This window comes from Mesocricetus auratus, unplaced genomic scaffold (assembly GCF_017639785.1).
Source record: "Mesocricetus auratus isolate SY011 unplaced genomic scaffold, BCM_Maur_2.0 Super-Scaffold_100009, whole genome shotgun sequence".
Lineage (NCBI taxonomy): Eukaryota > Metazoa > Chordata > Mammalia > Rodentia > Cricetidae > Mesocricetus > Mesocricetus auratus.
In genome coordinates, this window is record NW_024429193.1 from 65710414 (window position 1) to 65730950 (window position 20537).

General features: G+C 50.5%; 1 protein-coding gene and 1 long non-coding RNA gene across 2 annotated transcripts; one reads left to right on the forward strand and one right to left on the reverse strand.

The window, feature by feature from the left end:
• Positions 1 to 514: 514 nt before the first annotated feature.
• LOC121142427 lies at positions 515 to 3697 on the forward strand. The gene is made up of 4 exons (XR_005879452.1): positions 515 to 638; positions 1912 to 2108; positions 2441 to 2733; positions 3050 to 3697. It is a non-coding gene; the product is annotated as an uncharacterized LOC121142427 (long non-coding RNA).
• A 1585-nt stretch (positions 3698 to 5282) lies between these two features.
• Positions 5283 to 14265, reverse strand: Ube2q1 (ubiquitin conjugating enzyme E2 Q1). Its single transcript, XM_005080300.4, has 13 exons — positions 13816 to 14265; positions 11641 to 11745; positions 11247 to 11351; positions 10576 to 10626; positions 8373 to 8513; positions 8103 to 8187; positions 7518 to 7578; positions 7255 to 7345; positions 7085 to 7143; positions 6936 to 6984; positions 6574 to 6669; positions 6201 to 6267; positions 5283 to 5770 (listed from the first exon to the last, which is right to left on the reverse strand). The coding sequence occupies exons 1-13, from the start codon at positions 14140 to 14142 to the stop codon at positions 5739 to 5741; spliced, it is 1269 nt and encodes a 422-aa protein (XP_005080357.4). The 5' UTR covers positions 14143 to 14265; the 3' UTR covers positions 5283 to 5738.
• Positions 14266 to 20537: the final 6272 nt, after the last annotated feature.

Consider the following 20537-nt stretch of genomic DNA (forward strand, 5'->3'; position numbering starts at 1 on the left):
TTTCTGACCCTTGACTTGGATAGCCATGAACTCACTCTATAGCACAGGCTAGCTTTGAACTCACTACAATTTCCCTGCCTCAACCTCCCTCTGGTGCAGGAATGTGCCACCACGCCTAGCTAACAGTGAGTTACTTCAGGAACACTGATTACATTGACGTCCAGGCACAGTCCCAATTGGAGATATGGGGTCTCTGCTCGAGTGAGTGTGTGTGTGTGTGTGTGTGTGTGTGTGTTCCCCTGGTGAGAAAGTGGGTAGACCAGCTTAAGCTGGGTGTATGTGTAGGGCCGCAGGCAGTGGCTAGCATCCAGAACTTTCTGTTCATACCGAGTTATTCCTACTTCTACCTCTCACTGTCCTCCGAGAAGGCCCAGCAGGGAGCATCCGGGTCTGACATTCCTGGCTAGCTCTGCTCTGTCTGAGGAGGGCTTGTGAGGACCCCGGCTCTCCAGCAGCTTCCCTGACCCTCCTGTTCTCTTTCTGTGCATCCCTTTGGGCTGTTCCAGGATTGTGAGAGGAAGGAGTGATTGCTGCTGCCTCTAAACCACAGGGTGATCCAACATGTAAACCGGCAGCAGTCGAGTAGACACCGCCACACCCGGATGGTGCCCCAGGCTTTGGAGATTGGCCAGACCAAGGTGAGATCCTTAATGCGTCTGCAAAGCTCCTCTGCTCCTCTCAGCCCACTCGGGCCATGGCTTCCCCAGCAGCCTCCTTTTTAGCTTTGTTTCCCTTTGGGAGCATAGAATGTCCCCTTCCCCTTTCCTTCTGTTGGGGCACTTTCCTAATCCACATGAGGATGTGGGCTGAGGGGGGACGACACTGGGAAGCAGAAGCTGTGTCTTCTCAGCTCCCTGGAGGCTACCTTGCTGCAGGCAGAGGCCACTTGGGGAGGCTGCACCCCTCTAGCACAGTTCTGACCTCTCTGTCCTGCACAAGGCTCCCTCCTAAGGGGCCCACCGCCTGCCTCCCTCCTAAGGGGTCCACCGCCTGCCTCCCCCCCCCCAGATGAGAAAACAGGGCAACCTTTGAAATTCCCATGGGATGAGAGAACACAGGAACATGGGTAGAAGGTTCCCCAAGTCAAATGGTGATGGCAGGCTTTATTCTACCTGGAGTGTGGGCCAGGGATAGCACTGGGCAGGATGAAGATTCTAACAACTCCTACAACTGACCTGTTTCTCATGGGAAAGAGTGAGATCCTGGGGCAGACCCTTCTCTGGATCCCAGACCACCATACCCAGGGCCTTGGTCTTGGCACAGCCCCTACTGCCTGTGGCAGCCGACCCCACAGCCCCTCACCTCTCCAATTCTCCTGGTTAGCGCGAATCCAGGGCCTCTGTGGGGTCCAAAAAGGCAAGGAGAGAAAGGGAGGACTCTTCTACTAGCCTCCCCTGGGCCCACACTGCCCTCATGACTTGACTCCGTTCCAAGTCATACTGTAGATGCCCAGATGGAGCTCCGCCAGGCAGAAGCCCCAGCTGTAGGGCGGAGGCACCCATGGTTTCAGGTCCTCTGGATAGAAGAGAAGCTGTGTGTACCAGCAGAGCCTCTGCAGGCAGGGTCAATGCAATGGGCTGCAACTGTCTCTGCAGATGCACTGTTACCGTAGCCCTCCTAACCATCCCCAAGAGAACCGAAAGCTCTTCTGGAGGGAAGACAATATTCAAAGCACGGGAATCACATGGCGGTTCTGGGTCTCCACCACTGATTGGGCCCCATTACCACGTTCACCCCAGGAAGAAGGCTCCAGAACCAAGAGGGCCACCAATCCATGTGTACCTCAGTGATGCACATGACTGAGAGTTGATGTGGGGACAGCAGTGCCACGATTCTTAGAGTTCCATCCCCCAGCCTAGAGCTGTTGTGCTTAGGACCCAGTGGCATAACCTGCCTCTCTCCTTCCTGTAGGTCAAGGGCTGGGCTAGCTAAGCAGGCTGCCGGGCAGTTGACCACCATCCCTGTGCAGTTCCTGCACAGCCTAGACAGTGACTGACTGACTTCTGGACCTCACCACCTCTGTCTCAGTCACTCATGTTGTCTCCACCCTCTCCCGAGGATCAGGGGCAGGAGGTGCCTACATCTGGGACCTCTAGGGGACTGGCCAGGTAGGTTTCCTTGAGCCTCTGGCTCTGCTCTCTCCTCTCCTTAGCAGCAGCCATGCCGGTGGAGTGCCCTTTGAGTTAGGGCTTTTCACGGCTGTTTCTGCAGCCTCAGTGTCCCTGAGGAGTATCAGCTGCTGTCGAGTTCTTAGTTGGCAAGGCAGACTCCCCCCCCCCTCCACCATAGTCCCTAAGATGGCAGCTGTTTCAGGCTTTCCGCTTTGTTTACAATTTCTTTGGGGACGGATCCTGCTGTAGAAGAAAATGAAAGTTTGGAAACCTGTGTTGAAGCACTGGACGTGGGGGGAGGGTGTCTTCTGTCATGTTTTTTTATCCAGGTGCTGAGACATCAGTTTCCATATTCTACAAACACAGGCGATCCATCTTCCCTTGCTCCCTCTCAAGATTGAGGGAGAGACCTGGAAGAGTCAGGGTAGACACAGCCCACTGACGTGCCTCCTGAAGTGTGGGCTCAGGCTACCTGGGAGGTCAGCGGCCTTGTGCCCAGTGGTCAGGGAGCGCCACCCAGAGGGCATCGTGGGCCATTGCATGAAAAGAGGCCTGCTGCCTTGCCTGGTTCTGGATATCCGAAGGTGGCCAGGGGCCAAAGAACGGAAGAGCGCCAGCCCAGGTGAGTACTTCTCCAGGCACTCTGAGAAAGCCACCCCAGGGGATGAATTTCCTCCTCCTGAGGGTGAGGAAGGGCAGGCTCAGAAAGAGAAAGGACCGTCCTGGTATTGCATAGCGTGACAAGGGCACCCCGGGGGGAGGGACTCCTTCTGCCCTAATCAGAATTGGTCTCACTCATACCAGCAGCCCCAGAGTTTGGAGGCTGGGGTGGGAGGGAAGGCAGAGCTGAAATCTGGAGAAACCTCTGGAAGAAAGGTGAATTTTTGGCTGGTACCATGCTCGCTTACCATGGTAAAAGCATCATTTTATCCCCACAGAATTTCCCAGTAGAGAACATAACCCAGGACGCGGTAATTGTTTGAACAGCAGTAACAGGGCTGCTTCTTCTACAAGCTGCTCCCTGCCCATCCCCCTGCTTTGCTCCAGCTTTATGGTCTTCCTCCAGGAGCTGGGAGGTAGCAGACTCCAGCTGAGACTTGTTGGGGAGCTGGTCTGCCGCCAGAGCCCACTCCCTGGGGCTCCGCCTTCTGCTTCCCTCCTCTGCCACCACCTGCCCTAAGTTTTGTGGTGTTTTGTTTTGCAGACGTTTTGACTTCACACCAGGTGTCCATTAACTACCCAGAGGGGGAAAAAATCCTGGTGCTTCTGAGAGGTGACTGTCCCTCTGCCAAAATTCTGTTGGTCTCCCTGAAATCTTAGCTGACACAGGCTGGACACAGGCCAGGAGTTGGGGAACTAGATGGACACCCCGCCACCTCACCCACTTTCCTTTCTTCTAGCCACACATCCTGAAGCTTCAAGTTTAATGGGGCACGCTGGGAACTTCCAGCTATTTCTGTCTGCCTGCACTGCCCTGAGTGCCATCCATTCTTGGGGCCTCAACATTGAGTTGCTTTTCCACCTTGCCTTTTCAAAGGGTGAAGTCTTGTCAGGTGCCTTTAGTCTACTAAACTGGCAAACACGCTTGAAAAAAAAAAAAATCAAGCTTCCATTATGTTAGAATCCTGAGCAGCCAATCACATTTTCCTCTTTGTAAGTCAGGGCAGACTCAGGAGGCTGGAAGAGGCCCTGCTTAGGTTTCTTGGTGTTGCATATAGTATCAGGTAGAACAGTGAGCCATCACTCTAGCAAATAAAGACGGTCATGTCTTACATGTTTGGGGAGACTGGTACTTTCTCCTAGTCACTGCTTGCTGCCCTATCCTGTCCTCTAAACTGCTGCATGGAGACATGGCCTCATTTTTAAATTCAGCATAACTTTATGAGAAGCCTAAACTTAAAATTTTGTCATAAAAGGTTTGAGAAGAAAAATGGAGGATTGTCAGGGGTTGGTATCACAGTTCACAGAACCTGATATTTTCCTTCATGTCAAGTGGATATGAATCCATTATGTTTTAATAAGTTTATTAGAGCCAAACTATTTAAATAACTTTATTTGATTCATCCTTTGGTAGATGAGAAAAATACATTACAAAATACATTATACAGAGGACAGCTCACAGTACACATTACTAAAAACACCATCTACATGCCAGTCAGGGCCGGCATTAAGTTCAGAAGGAAGCCACACAGGCTATGAGATAGATTTCAGTTCCATGGAATGACTTTTCCCCTTGTATCCTCTTGTGTGTCTCAGCCTCACTGTGTATTAGCACCCCTAATCTGGTGGGTGTAGGCAGAATTAGAGCAGCATCAAGTAGGACTGGTGAACTCTCCATCCACCTAAGCAGCAAGACATTCAAATTCCTAAAGAAAGGGGGAGCAGGAAAGATGGCCAAATTAAAACACTCATCCCAGAGCTGGGTTTTCTAACCCTGGGACCTCGCCTCTGTCACATCAGCCGGCAGGTGGCCCCACAGGCTCGCTCACTGACGGGGAGAAGCAGGCTCACCACAGCAGGTCCATCCGACAGGGTGCGCAGTGCCGGTTTCTGGCTCTGCAGACTTCTCCCCTTCCGTGCTCTTCCTGGGGCTGAGCTGGGGACCCACCACACAACACAGCCACATTGAGCTGTTTCCAGTAGGACCGCAACTTGGGAATGGCTAGAAAGAATCCAAAGTTCATGTCTTTTCTTAGATCACCTAATGAAGCAGAGGAGAGGTGAGCAGAGGACGGGAAGGCTGGGAACCCAGCTGTACAGCCACTCGGCAGGTGGCTGGGATTAGAGAAAACCTCATGCATCCAGGAGCCTGGGCCCCACCCCACTCAAAAGGAGTTTATGAAGCAGCCACTCAAGTCTCATCTTTTTCTTGGACATTTCAAAATGGAGATTAGTACAAAGAAGCTGTATCAATCAGGTTGTTTCTAGGCCTCTGCACTGTAGTTCAGCAGGCCAGGCTGTTGCAAGGAATGTTCCAAGAGGCCTTCAGGAGCAACCTAGGGTCACATCAGGCAAGTGCTTCAGCTTGGCATTTCTCTTGTGCTAGCAGCAAAATGCAGCCTCTCTGCAGCTTCTCCTTGCTATCAAAGCATGGTGGGCCTGGCCCCCCTCCCCCCACCCAGCAGTCAGGGGATGTGGGAATAAAAATAAAGATGAGTCAAGACCAGCATCTTCAAATTAACAAACTGTAATTGTTTTCCCAAAGATACATTTTTTCCATACACATCCATCATACACTGTAACCAAAAAAAGCAGTGTACATGAAATAAGAGAAAATAAATTAAAAACCCATAGCATAGGTAAGGAGGCTCTAGTCTGGAGCACAGCTGAGTTTCCAGCAATGTAAGGAGGCTTGAGAGTTTCTTTATAAGAATGCCTGCTAGCAAGGGTTCCAGCAAGGTGGTTGGTCTGTAGTCAGTCTTGAGTACTTGAAACAGTTCAGTGTGTTGTTTGTTGTTGTTTTTCCTTAGCGTTTAGAATAGCCATCATTGTCCTGCAATAGGCAGAGCTATCACGTCCAGGAAAAATGAGGGAGGGAACCAGAGGCAGCGTGAGATCCAAATACAGCATTCAAAGGTAATTGGTCCAGTGGTGCCTGGGGGAGGAGGAAGGGATGATACTCCAGGGTTAGCCATCTTCCTTTGGGGGTGTGTACCAGCCTGCACAAAAACACAAACCAGCACAGTGAGGGGCAGGGCCAGGCCACCCCAACTGCCCACCCCAATCCCTGAGGACCTCTCTATTGTTCCAGAAAAGCAGATCCTAGGAAGGATGTCCAGTCCAGCGCAGGGACATGGGCACAGGGAAGCTGAGGATACTTACCTGGAGGTTATTTCAAAGGAGGCAGACGGGTGAACCCACCCAGAAGTAACAGAAATTGGATGATAGTACCCAGGCTACCTTTGACCCCACCCCTGGCACTTCTTGAGGAGAAGAGTGAGGTTAGCCACCTCCAGACTTCTAGAGAAGTGGGCAGAGGCTGATCAATGGACACAAAGGCTCAGAAACCAAAGGTTCTTGCGCTTGGCTGGCGTGGGGCCCAGGGCCCTGCACAGGGCTGGCTCTTCTGGGGCCGGGCTCCAGCCTCACCGTTTTTTTCGTGGATCTGCACCAAAGACTTGTAGGACTGCTGTGCTCTTGTTAGACTGTACTGAGACTGGGGAGAGACAGTCACCAGGTCAGGTCATGGCCAGCTGCAGCCTGCTGTCCCTCACTTGCAGGCTGTCACCCAGGGACTCAAGAGTCCCAGCTTTCAGCACTAAGCGCCTCTGCCTGGGAAGGCCTTGAGGACATACTACAGGGCACAGCTTCCCTTCCCAGACCTGTGCCCACCCCAACATCTGAGGATGCCCGAGGCCAAAGCCCTCCCTCCACTTCAGAGGCATTGTCCTCTGTCCCCCAAAGGAACTTTAGCCGGCTAGTGGCCAAGCTGTACTTGGCTCCCCAGTCCCAGGGCCCTTACTTTGTTGGCTCCAAACTGCACTCGTGCCTTTCCCTTCACCAGCGTGGCACTGATCTGCATGATCACGGACTCTATGGAATAGGCACTGCTCCAGCCCTGGGGCACAGCAGGGACAAAGCAGGAGTGAGGATACAGCTTCCCGAGACACCTTGAGCACCTTTCCAGGCAAGAGGCAGCCTTTACAGAAAGGTCCCTTTACTCCCAGTACAGTCACCACTGTCTACTTAGGTTCCTGGGGACAGGTTATACCTAGTGCAATGAAAGGGCCATATTATGGCTATGATTTGTTCCTCCACTCCAATGGTTAAAGCTCAGCCAGCCCCACCCAGGCCAATGGCCAAGAGTGAAACAGGCTCACTCACTTGCTTGGTGAGAAGTTCCATGCAGATGGCACCTCCACCCAGAACATACCTGCAGAAGAAGGGTTAGTCAGCTGTGCCTGGCCAGGGGTCCAGTCCCTTCCTCACCTGCTGTATGAGAGATGGCCTATTCCCTCTGCCCAGCCACTCACCCTCCAGAGAGGACTGGAGACACAACCCTGACGAACGGTGGGTCAAAGGGGAAGTTATCCTGAGAGAGAGGCAGACAGCAGTCAGGGAAGGGAGGCCTGCATTCTCTTAAGACTCAAGGCAGGCAGGGAAGGCTCAGCCAGAGAGCAGGGCTGAGAGCCAGCCATCTTACTTTAAAGGAGAAGTTAAGTAGGATGAAGTCTGCTCCTTCCTTCTCCTTCAGGATCTGGAGGTCGTTGTGCAAAGCGCTGTCCTGGTCAACTCTACAAAACAACGAACCTGGGCTCGACTGCTGGGTCCTCAGACTCCATGGGCCCCACTTCCTACACCTGCTCCTGGGACCTTGTCACCAGCACACTGCATGGGACATGACCCCCCTGAGGGCCTCCAGTCACTCCACCCGTTTGGCTTTCTCATCCCAGAGCTGCCACTCACTTGAGGAGTTTGACATTCCAGTCGTAGAGACTGTCATTCACGAGTTCGACTGCATAGTTTCCTGGAAGGAAAGGAGGCATCAGTAAGATGGATTTAGACCAACAGATGGATCCCTCCCTCTTCAAGTTAAGCCGTGGTGGTGCACGCCTTTAGTCTCAGCACTCAGGAGGCAGGCGGATCTCTGTGTTCAAGGCCAGTCTAGTGTACAGAGTGAGCTCAGAACAGCAGTTACATAGAGAAATCCTGTCTCAAAGAGAAAAAAAAAAAAAGGCTCAAAGGGTCCTCATGCCTTGAGGAGTTCCAATCCCAGTCTGAAAAGTTTATGAGCATTTGTGTGAACTAGAAATTCTCAGGGCTCCTTGCCAGCATCATATTGCATCCTTTTTAAAAATAATTATATTAATTTGCTTATTTCATGTGTGTGTACATGTACCACCCATGCAAGTAGAGGCTCTGTCATGTGGGTATTAGAGACTGAACTCAGGTCCTGAAACTTGATGGCAAGTGGTTTTCTCCACCAAGCCATCTTCTTACCAATACCATGTCTTTTTGAGGAGCTCCTGTGCAGCCCTTGGGCAAACTCACCGCCTTTGAAACTCTGTGATCGGTATATATCCCTGAGCTCCTTCATCAGCCGGTCAGTGGCCTGCACCGAGCCAGACACTGCACCCTGGAAAGGAGAGAACACACAATTATTCCTTGATCTGGTGGGCAAACCTTAAGGCAGTCTGGCCTAGGGGAAAGATCAGACAGAGTCAACAAAGGAGGCAGCTCTCCATACTGATGGGCAGTGGCCTGCCACTCCCCAGCCAGCACCCTCCAACCCTTTGCCTTGCCTCTCTACAAGGCACGTACATTTAAGTAATCTTGCCTCTGGTTCTTTTTAATTTTCTCTAGGATGGCCAGGTTTTCCTTTCCGATGCCATCGTCTTCAGATTTCTTGCCCTCTGCTGGCTCCTCCTCTTTCATCTCATAGTGATCTAGGTCTTCTGTGTCCTGAGGTGGGCATGGGAGTGCAGAGGGCGACACCACAAAGGATATGGACAGACCATTCTTTCTTTAGTCCCACTTGTCCCAGAGCCTCAAACCCCATGGCATTCTAGAAAACAACTCAGCCTCATTTCCTCCATAGTCTGAAGCCCAAGGAAAAATGGGTCTAGTTTTCTGAGACTGAGTTTTATATAGCCCAGACTGTCCTCAAACTCACTGTACAGTGAGGATCACCCCGATCTTCCTGCTTCCGCCTGTCAAGTGTTAAGCATATAGGTGTGCACAGGGCTTTTATTTTGAGATAGGGTCTTGCTATGTAGCCTTCCCTGACCTGGAACTCACTATGTAGACCAGTCTAGCTTCCTATTTGCAGGCATCGTCCTGCTTCAGCCTCCTGAGGACTGGGTTACAGGTATGTGTTAATACATCTGGCCTCCCAAGGCAATTTTCTTCTCTTTCTCTATTCTCAAACTACAGCAGTATAGCTACAAAGGGGAAGGGACTGTCTTCGATTCCCTAGGAAAAATCCTGCTTCAATGTCCCTAAAATTTCCTTGGCAACAAACACTTCTCAATTTCCAGATGAATGGCTTTGGCCTACGGTGGTGATTAAAAGCTTGTTTTATTAGACTAGACTCTCACACCCTAGGCCTAATAGAGAAAACTAGGAGCCAGCTAGGCAGCTCAGTGGGTACAGGTGCTTGTCATTAAGCCTGGCAACGCATGCTCAATCCTTAGAACCTACATAGTAGATAGAACTGACTCCTCGAAGTTGTCCCGAGTTCCAACATACATACAACACATCTTAAAAATATGAAGAGAAAACTAGACCGTAAATTCTTCCTCTCTCCCTACAAGAGCGGGATCTGAATTGGGTCCCCAGAAGTACTCATTGCCAAGATGGAAATGAGGTGGTCCAAAGTAGACGATTGAACTTGACAACGTGACTAGCTCCTTATTCACCCGCTTGAGTGAACAAGTGGCCCACCAAGCAGAGGCCGCACAGAGGAAGTTTCAGCTCCACAGTCAGGTACTGGGGGCGTGGTACACAGGGCTGAACACTGCCAGGAAGTGTTCAACTGCTCCTCAGCCCACTGTGGGTCTGAAGATCAGTACAAAGTCACAGAATCTGGGTCCAATGTTAGGAAACTCCATCAGAGCTACTGTACTACAACAGGACATTTTAGTTCTGTACCAGGGTCAACACACACTACCTTACTTTATTCCTTTATAACATTGAATTATTCTATGATTACCTTCACCTTATAGAAAAGCTGAGGTCTAGTGAATTAGTCCTTATGCTCAGTCAAAGCAGATTTCACAGAAATAAGGTAAGTTCTATCTGGCTCTGAAGCTATTTATAAATATATTTCTATTTATACTCTATAGAAGCACCTATGGCTAGACATGGTGGCGCGTGTCGTAGTTCTAGCACTAGGGAGGTAGAGGCAAGAGGATCAATTCAAGCCACCCTCGACTATACAAGCGAGTTTGAGGCCAGCCTAGCTTACACAAGACCCTGTCTCAAAAAGTAAACAAGAGCTAGAAAGATGGCTCAGCAGTTAAGTGCACTGGCTGCTCTTCTAGAAAACTGTTGCCAGCCCCCACATGGTGGCTTACAACCATTCTGAAATTCCAGTCCCAGAGGCCTTTTTCTGGCCTCCACAGGCACTGCAGGTATATAGTGCATAGACAATCATGCAGTGCAAACATCCATGCATCAGGTACATTATACAATACTATTTAATATCTGAAACAACCACACAATAAATCCTATTTTTATGAGAATAACTAAAGATCCCCAAATAAGATAATCGGTGCAAACTAGGGTCTGGTAAGACTCCTGAAGCCATCTGAGATTAAGTTTGTTGAGCCTGACTTGTTTTAACAGATCTGCACCTAAATGCTTTCATCGGTGGATAACCGATGGCAATCTCCTTTACTTCAGGCCTGTCTTTATTCCACTGACACGTTTCTTTCCCCAGTTCGAAGCTGGAGCTGTTTATATTGAATGACCCACACTAATGACCAACGCTTCCAGTCAATGCCATCTCAAGTGGTAAGCCTACCTCAGGCATCTCCTCGTCTTCATCTTCTGAGGACACTTCTTCCTGCGTGCACTGCCGTGGAGAATGGGGCAAAGACGAAGATCAGAGCCCAGTGGGCTGCTAGAGTGCAGCCGCAGACCTACCCCGGCCCTGAAGGTCTGGAAGCTGGGCACTGTGCCCATAAAGATGACAGTTTCTCTACCAGCCAGAACTGAGTGGAAGCATGAGCCCAAGGGATGGATGACTTTGCTACCAGTCAATTATTCTCTTCCTACCACACGCCAAAGAAGGAAAAAAAGGGAGAAAAAAAGGCCGTTTTTCTCATCTGCAGACCCAGCTTCACTTTCCTGAGAGCCCCTCTTCATCTGATCTCTAGAGTGACAGTGCATTTCTGGCTCTAAACAAAGGCCTGGGTTCCCAAGAGCCATCGACTGCTATTGCTAGGATAACGGTAAAGAGGCCTTCCTCATCTCAACCTGGGGGATGCTGGCCCTGAGAATGAGCTCTGATAGGACAGAAGCAGTGAGTGGTGCCCATTTAGCCAGGTTCTCATCTGGAGAAGAAAGAGCCTGAGAATCACATGTGTGTTTGGGAGCAGTAGGGATAATTGAGATGCAGTTCCATCTCAATTATCAAGTGTTCTTTGGGAGAAATGAACAACAGGACCCAAAGCCCAACCCTCAACTGCATACCTGCTCTGCAGGCAAGGGCTGATCCAGCATTTCCACATCGGGATGCTGAGGGAGGTTGTAGAGTTTACACAAGTCAGAGATGATCCTCTTCAGATGCTGCAAGAGCTGGAGTGGGGACCACAGACACATCAAATACACCTTCCCTACCCCAATCTGGACGGCCAGCTCAGACCCCAAAGTGATGGCTACTTTTCTAACGGGACGGCCCTCATGGTTACAGGAATGACTTTCCCTAGTGGAGTTGCTACAGGAATCTGCCTTCTCTGGTTTCACTAAGCAACTCATCCACCCAGGGTACCACCCAATCTCATATCTAGCTGCCTCCCTCTCACAGGTACTTGTGTGGCTGAAGCCTCACCAGGAACACATGCACTCTTCCCTCCTGCCCCCTCACCAAAGTATTCCCTTTCTTTATGTCCACCAGCCTCTCCAAGACAGCAGCCAAGTTAGGGTCATCAGACTCCACCGACCAGATGGGGGGCACAGCAGGGTATGATTCCTGAGGGGGAAAGCAGGCACAGTGGTCACAAGGGGAAACAGAGAAACCAGTTTTTGCTTAGCCTTCCTTCTTCCCTGAAGACTTCTGGTTCCTTTCCTTCCCACCACCATGCCCTACACTTGTAAACACCAGCTCAGCTTCCCTGGGAAAGGAGTCTGGGAGGACCTGGACTAAGACGCAATCTGCAAAGGTACTTTCTCCCTGAATAAAAACCAGGGAAGGCTAATGACAGCAAAGGAGGCTCTGGCTCTACTGTCCTGACCGTCACACTCCAAGTTCTCCCACACCCAGGCTGGAGCCCTTCAGTGTTTCCAAACTCCAGAATCAGGGGAAAGAAGATCACCTCATAAGTCACACTGATGAGAAAAATGCAGGCTGTAGCCGCCAGGGGAGGAGGAAATAAAATAAAACCTAATAGTAAAAGGGCATGTACAAGAACCCCCGCCCCCAAAGAGAACCCCTCTTAGACCCACCATCCCTATTACTCCCTCAGGAAGCTGCCCTCTCCTCAGTCCAAGCAGGCATGGGCTGGGAGAAAGAAGCCTACGCTACTGACATTCCCAGCATTCCTGAGCCACCATGCCAAAGGAGCCTAAACAGACTCCCCCACTCTGCCCAAGGCAAGGGGACCAGTATAGGCCAAGTTTCCTTTAGAGGGGCCGTGGGCGCTGCAGCTGAGAACCCCCAAAGACAAAGGTAGTAGATGGCCTCTGGAAACTGAAAGGAAGCAGCTGGAGGAGGCAAACCTACCCGTAAGTGAATCCACTTAGCAAAATCCAATCTGATGTTTCAACACATGCCAAGGAAGCCTTACCCACTTCTACTGGGGATCTTAGCGATGCCATAGTTCTAACCAGGGCTGCAGGAAAAACAGTACCAGAGATGCTAAAATCTTTTCCTGACTGAGCCACTCCTGGTGGTCCTAGCTTGGTGAGGTAAGCCTCAGCTTGGATAGATGACTCCCCATCAAAACTCAAGGGCCTTGTTACTACTCCACTTCCACACCTCACCAAACCATGACCTGGTTTGGTGGCAGAAAGGGATAGAAAACACCACGAGAAACGTACTGAAGGGTTCAAGTACCACAACATTCACAAGCCTGCCTTTCCCCAGGCCACTCCCATTTCCAGTGTGGATAAAGGTCCTGCCCACTAGCTCTCTGGCCAGCTCCAGGAGGAACAAGACCATCGCAGTCGGTGTTATCAACCAATGTGAGCGCCATATCGCGGAGTACCAGGTGATACAAAATTACACCCAACAATTTCCCCAAGGGACACTAGGAGATAAAATAAGGTAGGACACATGTGTTTCCCAATCTAGTACAGTTAGGATGGAATGATGCCCACCGGGGAGCAATGGCGCTGCTACTGCTCAACACACACACATTGCTATCACCACCAGAGAAGGCGACGACCACCTAGGACAAACAGACAACCCCGGGAACGGGGAGGGGAGTGGCAAAGTTGCTGCCAGCGGAGGCAAAAGAGGAGTTGAAGGTTAGTTACACCAGACTACGAGGAAATCCAAAGTGAAGTCAATGAACAGCAACTATCTATCACTTGGTGAAATTCAGGGAGCCAAGATGGGTTGCACGAGGAATGCCTGGGCAGGGAACCCACAGGTGGTAAAGGTCCAAGTGAAAAAAACTAAGAAGGGTCACTACCGAACTGGGCCGAGTTCCAGGTGAGGTCCTTCCAGCAGAGGCCTGGAATCTTATTAGAGTCGGGGGTGGGGAAAAGGAATGGGCATTCCTCAGTGACATGGTAAAGTTGTGGAGGAGTAAGCAAAAGGAACCAAAATCATAAAGCCTGAGGTGTCGGTGGGTTCCTAGGAGGGGGCGGCCGAGGGGCCACAAGTCCGGGCGTCCCTCGCTCTCAGGGGTCAACAGCAGAGACTGTCCCTGCACCCCAGAACCTCACGCTGAAGAAACAAGTGTAGCCCGGAGAGAGGGAGCCCAGCCCCAAGAGGGGGCCCCGGCCTCCGGGTCCTTCGAGAGCAGGAGGCTGTGTGGTGTGATTTCGAGCACCAGACAAGGGAGCCCCAGCGCGGTGCAAACGAGAAGGTCCTCACCGTGATGTTGCAGTGGATGCGGACGGGGTCCCCTGGTACCGACCCCCGTGAGGGGAGATGGGGTCCGGGCGCAGCCCCGGCCCCGGCCCCTCCGGCTCCGGCCAGCAGGAACTCGCAGCTCAGCTCGTCCAGGCAGGCGCTGGCAATGCGGAAGCGCTCGTGGCCGCGGTGGAAGATGGACTCGAGCAGCTTCAGTTCTCGCCTCAGGCAGGGCCCCGGCCCCGGGCCCCCTCCCGGGCCGCCCCCGGCCCCCGGCGCCGCCCCCTGGACCCCCAGCTGCTGCCCCGGCCCCGGCTGCTGCTGCCCCTGCGGCTGCGGCTGCTGCATCCTCCGCTCCGCTCCGCTCCGGGGCCGGCGGGCCGGGAGCCTCCGGCCTCCGCTCCGGGCTCCGCCGCCGCCGCGGTCCGCACTTCCTGATCCCCCCTTCGCCAAGATGGCGCCGCCGCCACCTCCGGGACAGGCCCCCTCCGCTAGCCGGCCCACCCCCCCCCACGGCCGCCGGAAGCCGCGCGCCCCTCCCCCTCCGCGGCGGCCCCGCCTCCGGCCTCACGTGACCTCTGAGCTCCGGCCCCCGGCACGTGATCCGCGCGTCTTTCCCGCCCCCCGGCCCGCGCCTGTCACCCTCCACATGTGACCCGCGGCCTTCAGCTCGCCGCTCGAAGCGCCTCCGTGCGTGTACGTGCGTCGTGCGTGACGGCGCACGACCGCTCTCTGCCGGTGCTCCCCCGTCATGTGGCCGGCGTCTCCTGTCACGTGGTCGGCGTCGGCGTTCCCAAGGGCTCTCGGCGTCGGCCTCTGGCTTCCTGCTCGCGCCTCGCGGCCCCGCCCGCGCGCGGGAGTCACGAGCGCCCGGTGGGCGGCGGCGGCGGCGGGAGGTGTCCGTCCCGCATCCGCAGGCGAGCCATCGGGCAGCGTCGCCCGCCTCTGGCTGCGCCGGGCCCGGTGTGCGGTCGGGAAGGCGCTCTCCACCGCCGCCCGAGAAGCCGGCTTGGCTCTCCCTGCGGTTCCTCTACGGTTGTGTGAGCTTGGGTTATCTACGCTCCTGCCAAGCCTCCGTTTCTCCATCCGTACAATGGCTCTGTACCAATTGGAAGTGTCTCTGGCCCGTTCCAAGGACTCCGTGCGAGGATACCAAAGTGTCGAGTATGGTCCCTGTTCAGTTACGTCTGAGGGGAAGGATGGTGCGGCTTCCTCCACAGAGCCACAGGAGTGCGTCTCTCGTCCAAAGTATCAGTCTAGCGGCTGGATAGAAGGTACCCAAGCCGACCCTCCTCCGCCCACCCGGTCGCACTGAGCGCGGCTGGAAACTCACGGCAGTACCCCTCGTTCCCACTAGGTGACACTATCACAAAGGACAACACTATCTGAGGTTCCAGAAACCCAGACCTGTAAAGGCAGGTGCCAGCCTCTTCAGCTTGATGCTTTTGGGCCAGCTCAGCCTGTGAGCATTGGCCCTGTCACCGCCGCCGCCACCTTTACCTCTGTTGGAAGCTGACTGTACCTTCATTCTGGGCTACTCATTCACTCAGCGATGTTAGCAGAAGGCTTTCCAAGACCGAGGTCAACTCCGGATGCTTAAAGAAAATCTGTGGATTTTGTTGTTGTTGTTGTTTTTATATTTGAAGACCTGGGGGTGGGAGAGGGGCTGGTTTTCTTGTGATGTGATGAGCAGCCTACATGCCGTCTTTGTGTCTGTGTTCACAATCTGGAAGCATAAAATGATGGCGTAAGCCAAACCTAGAGTGGCCCCAACTTTCTAGGAGGCTCAAAAGCCCAAGGCCTATCTGGGTAACTTAATGAGCTCCTGTCTCAGCCACATAAGTAATAAATAAAAAAGGATAGAGGTTGTGTAGGCTGCTTGCCTAGTATGTAGAAGTCCTGGGTTTGACACTCTCATCACCACACAAAAAAGAGTAATGCTGAAAAGTCTAGTTTATCAAGCACTCCCTGAGCCCCGATTATTTTGTAAGTATTTCTACCTCCCAACAACATTGCAAGGTAAGTGTTTTAATCCTATTTTGTAGATGGAGGTCAGGATTTATAGCTACTCAGAAGAACTTGTAGATCTGTCTCCATGCTCTCTACCCTATTCTGCTGGCTTACCTGCTTGTATTATTTCTTTTATTACTGTCAGGGTTTTGCTATGTAGCCCAGGCTAGCCTGAATCTCATCCCTCTTCCTCAGCTTCCCAGTGATGACGGTCAGGCATGTACCACCTTGCTTAGCTCCCCTATTCTGCCTTCCTGCATGCTTTCTTCAGAACTTTTCACGGGTCACATGATTGTAGCCCTTATCCAAGAAACTGGAAATTGAGACCTTCCTCGTGTGCACACACCGGGCCTGACTTGAGCTTTCTGTGGAAGTTTTATGGTATGCATATTTTGCATGCACGTATGTACATGTACCACCTATGTGCTGGTTGCCCACGGAGCTGGAACAGGGCATTGGATCCCCCGAACTGAAGTTACACATGATTGTAAGCTGCTGTGTCAGAGTTTGGAACTGAAACCTGGTCCTCTGCAAGAGTAAGGAGTGTTCTTATTTACTGAACCATCGCCCCAGCCCCATGTACAAGTTTTATATATATGTTTATTGTCCTGAAGATTGAACCCAGAGTCCCACTCTAGGCTTTTCATCAAGCTACATCTATTTGGAAGAAGACATGAGGAGACAGTCCCACAATGTAACAGACTGGTAAGCTACACCCTACCTCCTAGTGGAACCCAGAAGTCATGGTTCCTGGAGCATGATGTCTTCTGTTGCTACTTTGTTAATTATCTCAGCTCTCTGGCTGGGAGAGCCTTTTATTGCTGGTAAACCTCATATGAAGTCACACCTAAAATAATTGGGCATGAGTGTGCTGTCCAGCTGAACTGGAAATTAAGTAGATATGTTTGTTTAGTGGTTAAAAACTCCCAGCCTTCCTGGAACTCATATTAAGGAAAATAAATTATCAAACCATAATCTACAAATGTGGGAGATGGACAAATGCTTAATGAGCACCTACTGTGTGTAAGGCACTGAAGAAACCACACAGAATGAAGCAGACCTAGTCCTTACATCCTCACATTTATATTCAGCCTGGCAGATCAGACCTTTGGGCCAGCCAGTGCCACACAAGTCTAGTACCTTAGTCTATTTCTGAGTACCCACAAAGGTAGAAGAGTACAGACTCCATAAAGCTGTCCCCCGGTTCATACACCATGCCATGGTCTTTGCCTCACCCCCAACAATAAATAAAAACTTAGAAAGCCAGACATTTAATGCACAGATAGTCAAGCACTGTGGATGCAGTGAATGTGTCGAAGGAGAAGACTGGAGATCTGGAAAGGTGTTCTGAAGAAATGACAGTAACTTCTGAAGGGGGCAGGGGAAGCAAGAACCAGCAAGTGCCAACGCATTTCAGAGTTCGAGAACGCTGGGAAAAGACCAGAGACCCAATTCAAATCGCAATTAGCTAAGTTTATTAGAACTGCTAGCAGGGCAAAACCCTTAAAAGCAAAATTGAAGGCATGCTACCCAGAAGGGGCTTAGGGAAGGGTCTTTAAAGGTGAAGACCACCTTACCCTGTTTCTGTGGAGTTTGCAGCCATGTAAGAAACTGCTTCACTCCCCTCACCCATGTGAGGAGCTGTCTCTGCACCCTGCTCACAGCCATAAAGGACATACCCCACTCCCCTGTATGCAGTGAGAAGTGGGTTTACAGAAGCCAGAGCAAGCTGTTAATCATCTCTCCGCAGTTACATCATTCTGGAGAGGATGCTGGTTGCTTGGAGCTCATCTTTCAGAAATTTAGGTCAGAGGCTAATGGCTATGAAGGAGATCTTGGTACAGAATGGAGTTTCCTTAGTCATCATAATGGCACACAAAGGTCTTGAGGTAGGATGTGGCAAGTTGAAGGAACAGAAGGTCTAGAAGAGGAAAATGATGGACATAAGGCAGGCAAAGGCTGGATCTTGGAGCTGTTTAGGAATCTGAGCTTATTTTGTAAGATCTGGGAAGATCAAAAGGTCAACAAGAAACTATGGAAGCAAATATCAGTAGCAGCAATAACAGCTGAGCTTTGTGGGAAACCAAGATTTAGTTCTGAAGGGGAAGGAGGTTGGGAAAAAAGGCCTAAGTTCTAAGACAAAGGAGGTGATCTATCACTCAGGATGCTGAGACAGGAGGATCATGAATTTAAGACAGACTCTGTCTTATAGTGACTTCCAGGGGGCTGGAGAGATGGTTCAGGGGTTGAGAGCCCTGGCTGCTCTTCCACAGGCCCTGAGTTCAATTCCCAGCAAGCATATGGTGGCTCACAACCATCTGTAATGAGGTCTGGTGCCCTCTTCTGGCATGCAGATATAGATGGAGGCAGAATGTTGTATACATAATAAAATTTTTTAAATCTTAAAAAAAAAAAAAGTAAAGGGAGTTCCAGGACAGGCTCCAAAGCTACAGAGAAACCCTGTCTCAGGAAAAAAAAAAGGAAGGAAAAGAAATAGAGATTGGAGGGGTATCTCAATAGTAGAGGACTTGCTTAGCATGTACAACCCCTAGTGTATACCACCAATAGATAATAGAAGCAAAGAATACTTAACCCTATGGAGAGATACTTGTGCAACTGAATGAAGAGGGATGACTACAAAGGAATAGCAAGCACATTTTGCTCCTCTTTGCAAAGTAACCAAAATGTATGTCTTATATATTTGTATACCCAAAATACGCCACGAATGTCCACAAGTGTTATTTTAATAGTCCTAAATAGGAAACATGTCTATCAAGAGTGGAATTGGTAAATGACGGTGTAGTCACACAATGGAATACTGTGCAGCTATGAAGAGTGAAGTATACTCAACAATGCCCATGATTATCACTAGCATAATGGCAATAAAACAGATAAAAAGATTATGATTCCACCTGTGTGAAGTCTAACAGGCAAAATTGACCTGTGCTATTAGAAGTCAGAATGGTGACTCTTTCTACTCCCCTTTTAGTCATCTAAAAAATTGTGCGTGAGTATGGTGGCACATGTCCAGAATCCCAACACTTGGTAGGTAGAGTCAGCAGGATCAGGAGTTCAAGGCCAGCCTCAGTTCTGTTGTGAGTTTAAGATCAACCTGGGCTTCATGAAACTCTCAAATGAAAACAAATTATGATAAAATACATATGTCATGAAGTTTATCATTTACATTCACACTATTGTGTAATCATTCCCAATAACTAGTTCCAGATTTTTAATATTTTTGTTCTATGTGTATGAGTGCTTGTCTGTTTGTGGATCAACAGGTGTGTGTGTGTGTGTGTGTGTGTGTGTGTGTGTGTGTGTGTTTACCAATGGGTACAATGTCTGTGGAGACCAGAAGAAGGCGTTGCATTCCCTGAATCTGGCGTTAGCGGTGGTTGTGAGCTGCCATGTGGGTACTAGGAATCAAACTGGAGACTTGTGGAAGAGCAGCCAATTCTCCAGCCCCACTCCCAGAGGGTGTCTGTCCTTGAAGAGGAGGAATAATGACCGGAGAAGCACCTTGTTATGGTAATTGTTCCTTTAAACAAACTCTGGGTGTTTCTGTAGTGATGATGTCTCCATATATATCGACTGTACTTCTCTGTGTGGATGGTCTACCTAAATGATTGTATATAAATAGTTTTGCTAAGTGGTTGTCTCTCACTTTAAAGGTAGGGTTCTGAATCCTCTTTGTTTTGTCAATTTTATTTTTTTAGTTGGTCTTTATGAACACAAGTATTACTCTGGCAACAAAATTTTAAAATGTAAATCATTTTAAATAAAAGAAGTATATTAACTTTAATCTTCAAAAGAAAATGTTCTTTGCAATCTAGGGCACTAGGACCCTGCTGTGTCAGGGTTGACATTTCTGTGTTTGCCCCAGGCCTATATGGTTCTGTATCTCTCCTGTCACCTCTTTTACTTGGGGGGAGGTGTAGAAGGCATATGTAACGTGTAGTCTTCCCGCCAGCTGCCTGGGGCCCGCAGCTGTCTCAGCCCCCAAATAACACACGAAATACTATATTAATTATGAAGCTGTTGGCTATTTGCTTGATTTCTTATCAGCTAGCTCTGACTTAATTATTAACCCGTAACTGCTAATCTGAGTATTTCCACGTGGTCTTCTCTTACCAGAGAAAGGGTCCAGACCTCTTATTTCTCCTGTGTCCTACATTGTGACTGACTGTGCCTCAGTTTCCCAGAATCCTCCTCGACTCTTAGTCCCACCTATCTTGCTTCCCTATTGGCCAACAGTGTTTTATTTAATAAACCAATCAGACAAACATATACACAGAAGGACTTCCCCCATCAGTGTGTGGGCACAGATGAAGAGGGAGGGTGTCCCACTCTCCTTGGTCCCTGGTTGGTTATCTCAGTGAACTCATCCTTGCCAAGCTAGAAGTACACCTGTAGCAAAAGCTGAAGATTTGAGAAGATAGAGACTGAGGTATATAGGCTACCTGGACAGGCGTTAGACAGTGGGTGCCCCCCCCCACACCGGGGCATGTAGAAGGCAGGTGATCTAGAAGTCTGTCATCTAGAAGGCAATGAAGGGTTCCCCTATTCTGTGATCTAAAATGCGAGTGGCCTTCAGTGTGTCATCGGGAAAAGAGTAGCTCCAGGAAGTTTAGCAACAGAAGTCATTGCCGGCCTTCCTCAGTCATATTGCATCCACAGGAGGCGCTGTCTCAGGAGTGGGTTGCACCCACAGGAGGCGCTGTCTCAGGAGTGGG

Excerpts from the sequence above, each read along its gene's own strand:
- Ube2q1 (XM_005080300.4), bottom strand. The coding sequence starts at position 14,142 with ATGCAGCAGCCGCAGCCGCAGGGGCAGCAGCAGCCGGGGCCGGGGCAG. Across the intron at positions 8,514-10,575 it reads AAGACGAGGAGATGCCTGAG|GACACAGAAGACCTAGATCA; the intron begins GTAGGCTTACCA and ends TGCCCACCTCAG. Across the intron at positions 7,144-7,254 it reads TACTTAACTTCTCCTTTAAA|GATAACTTCCCCTTTGACCC; the intron begins GTAAGATGGCTG and ends CCTCTCTCTCAG.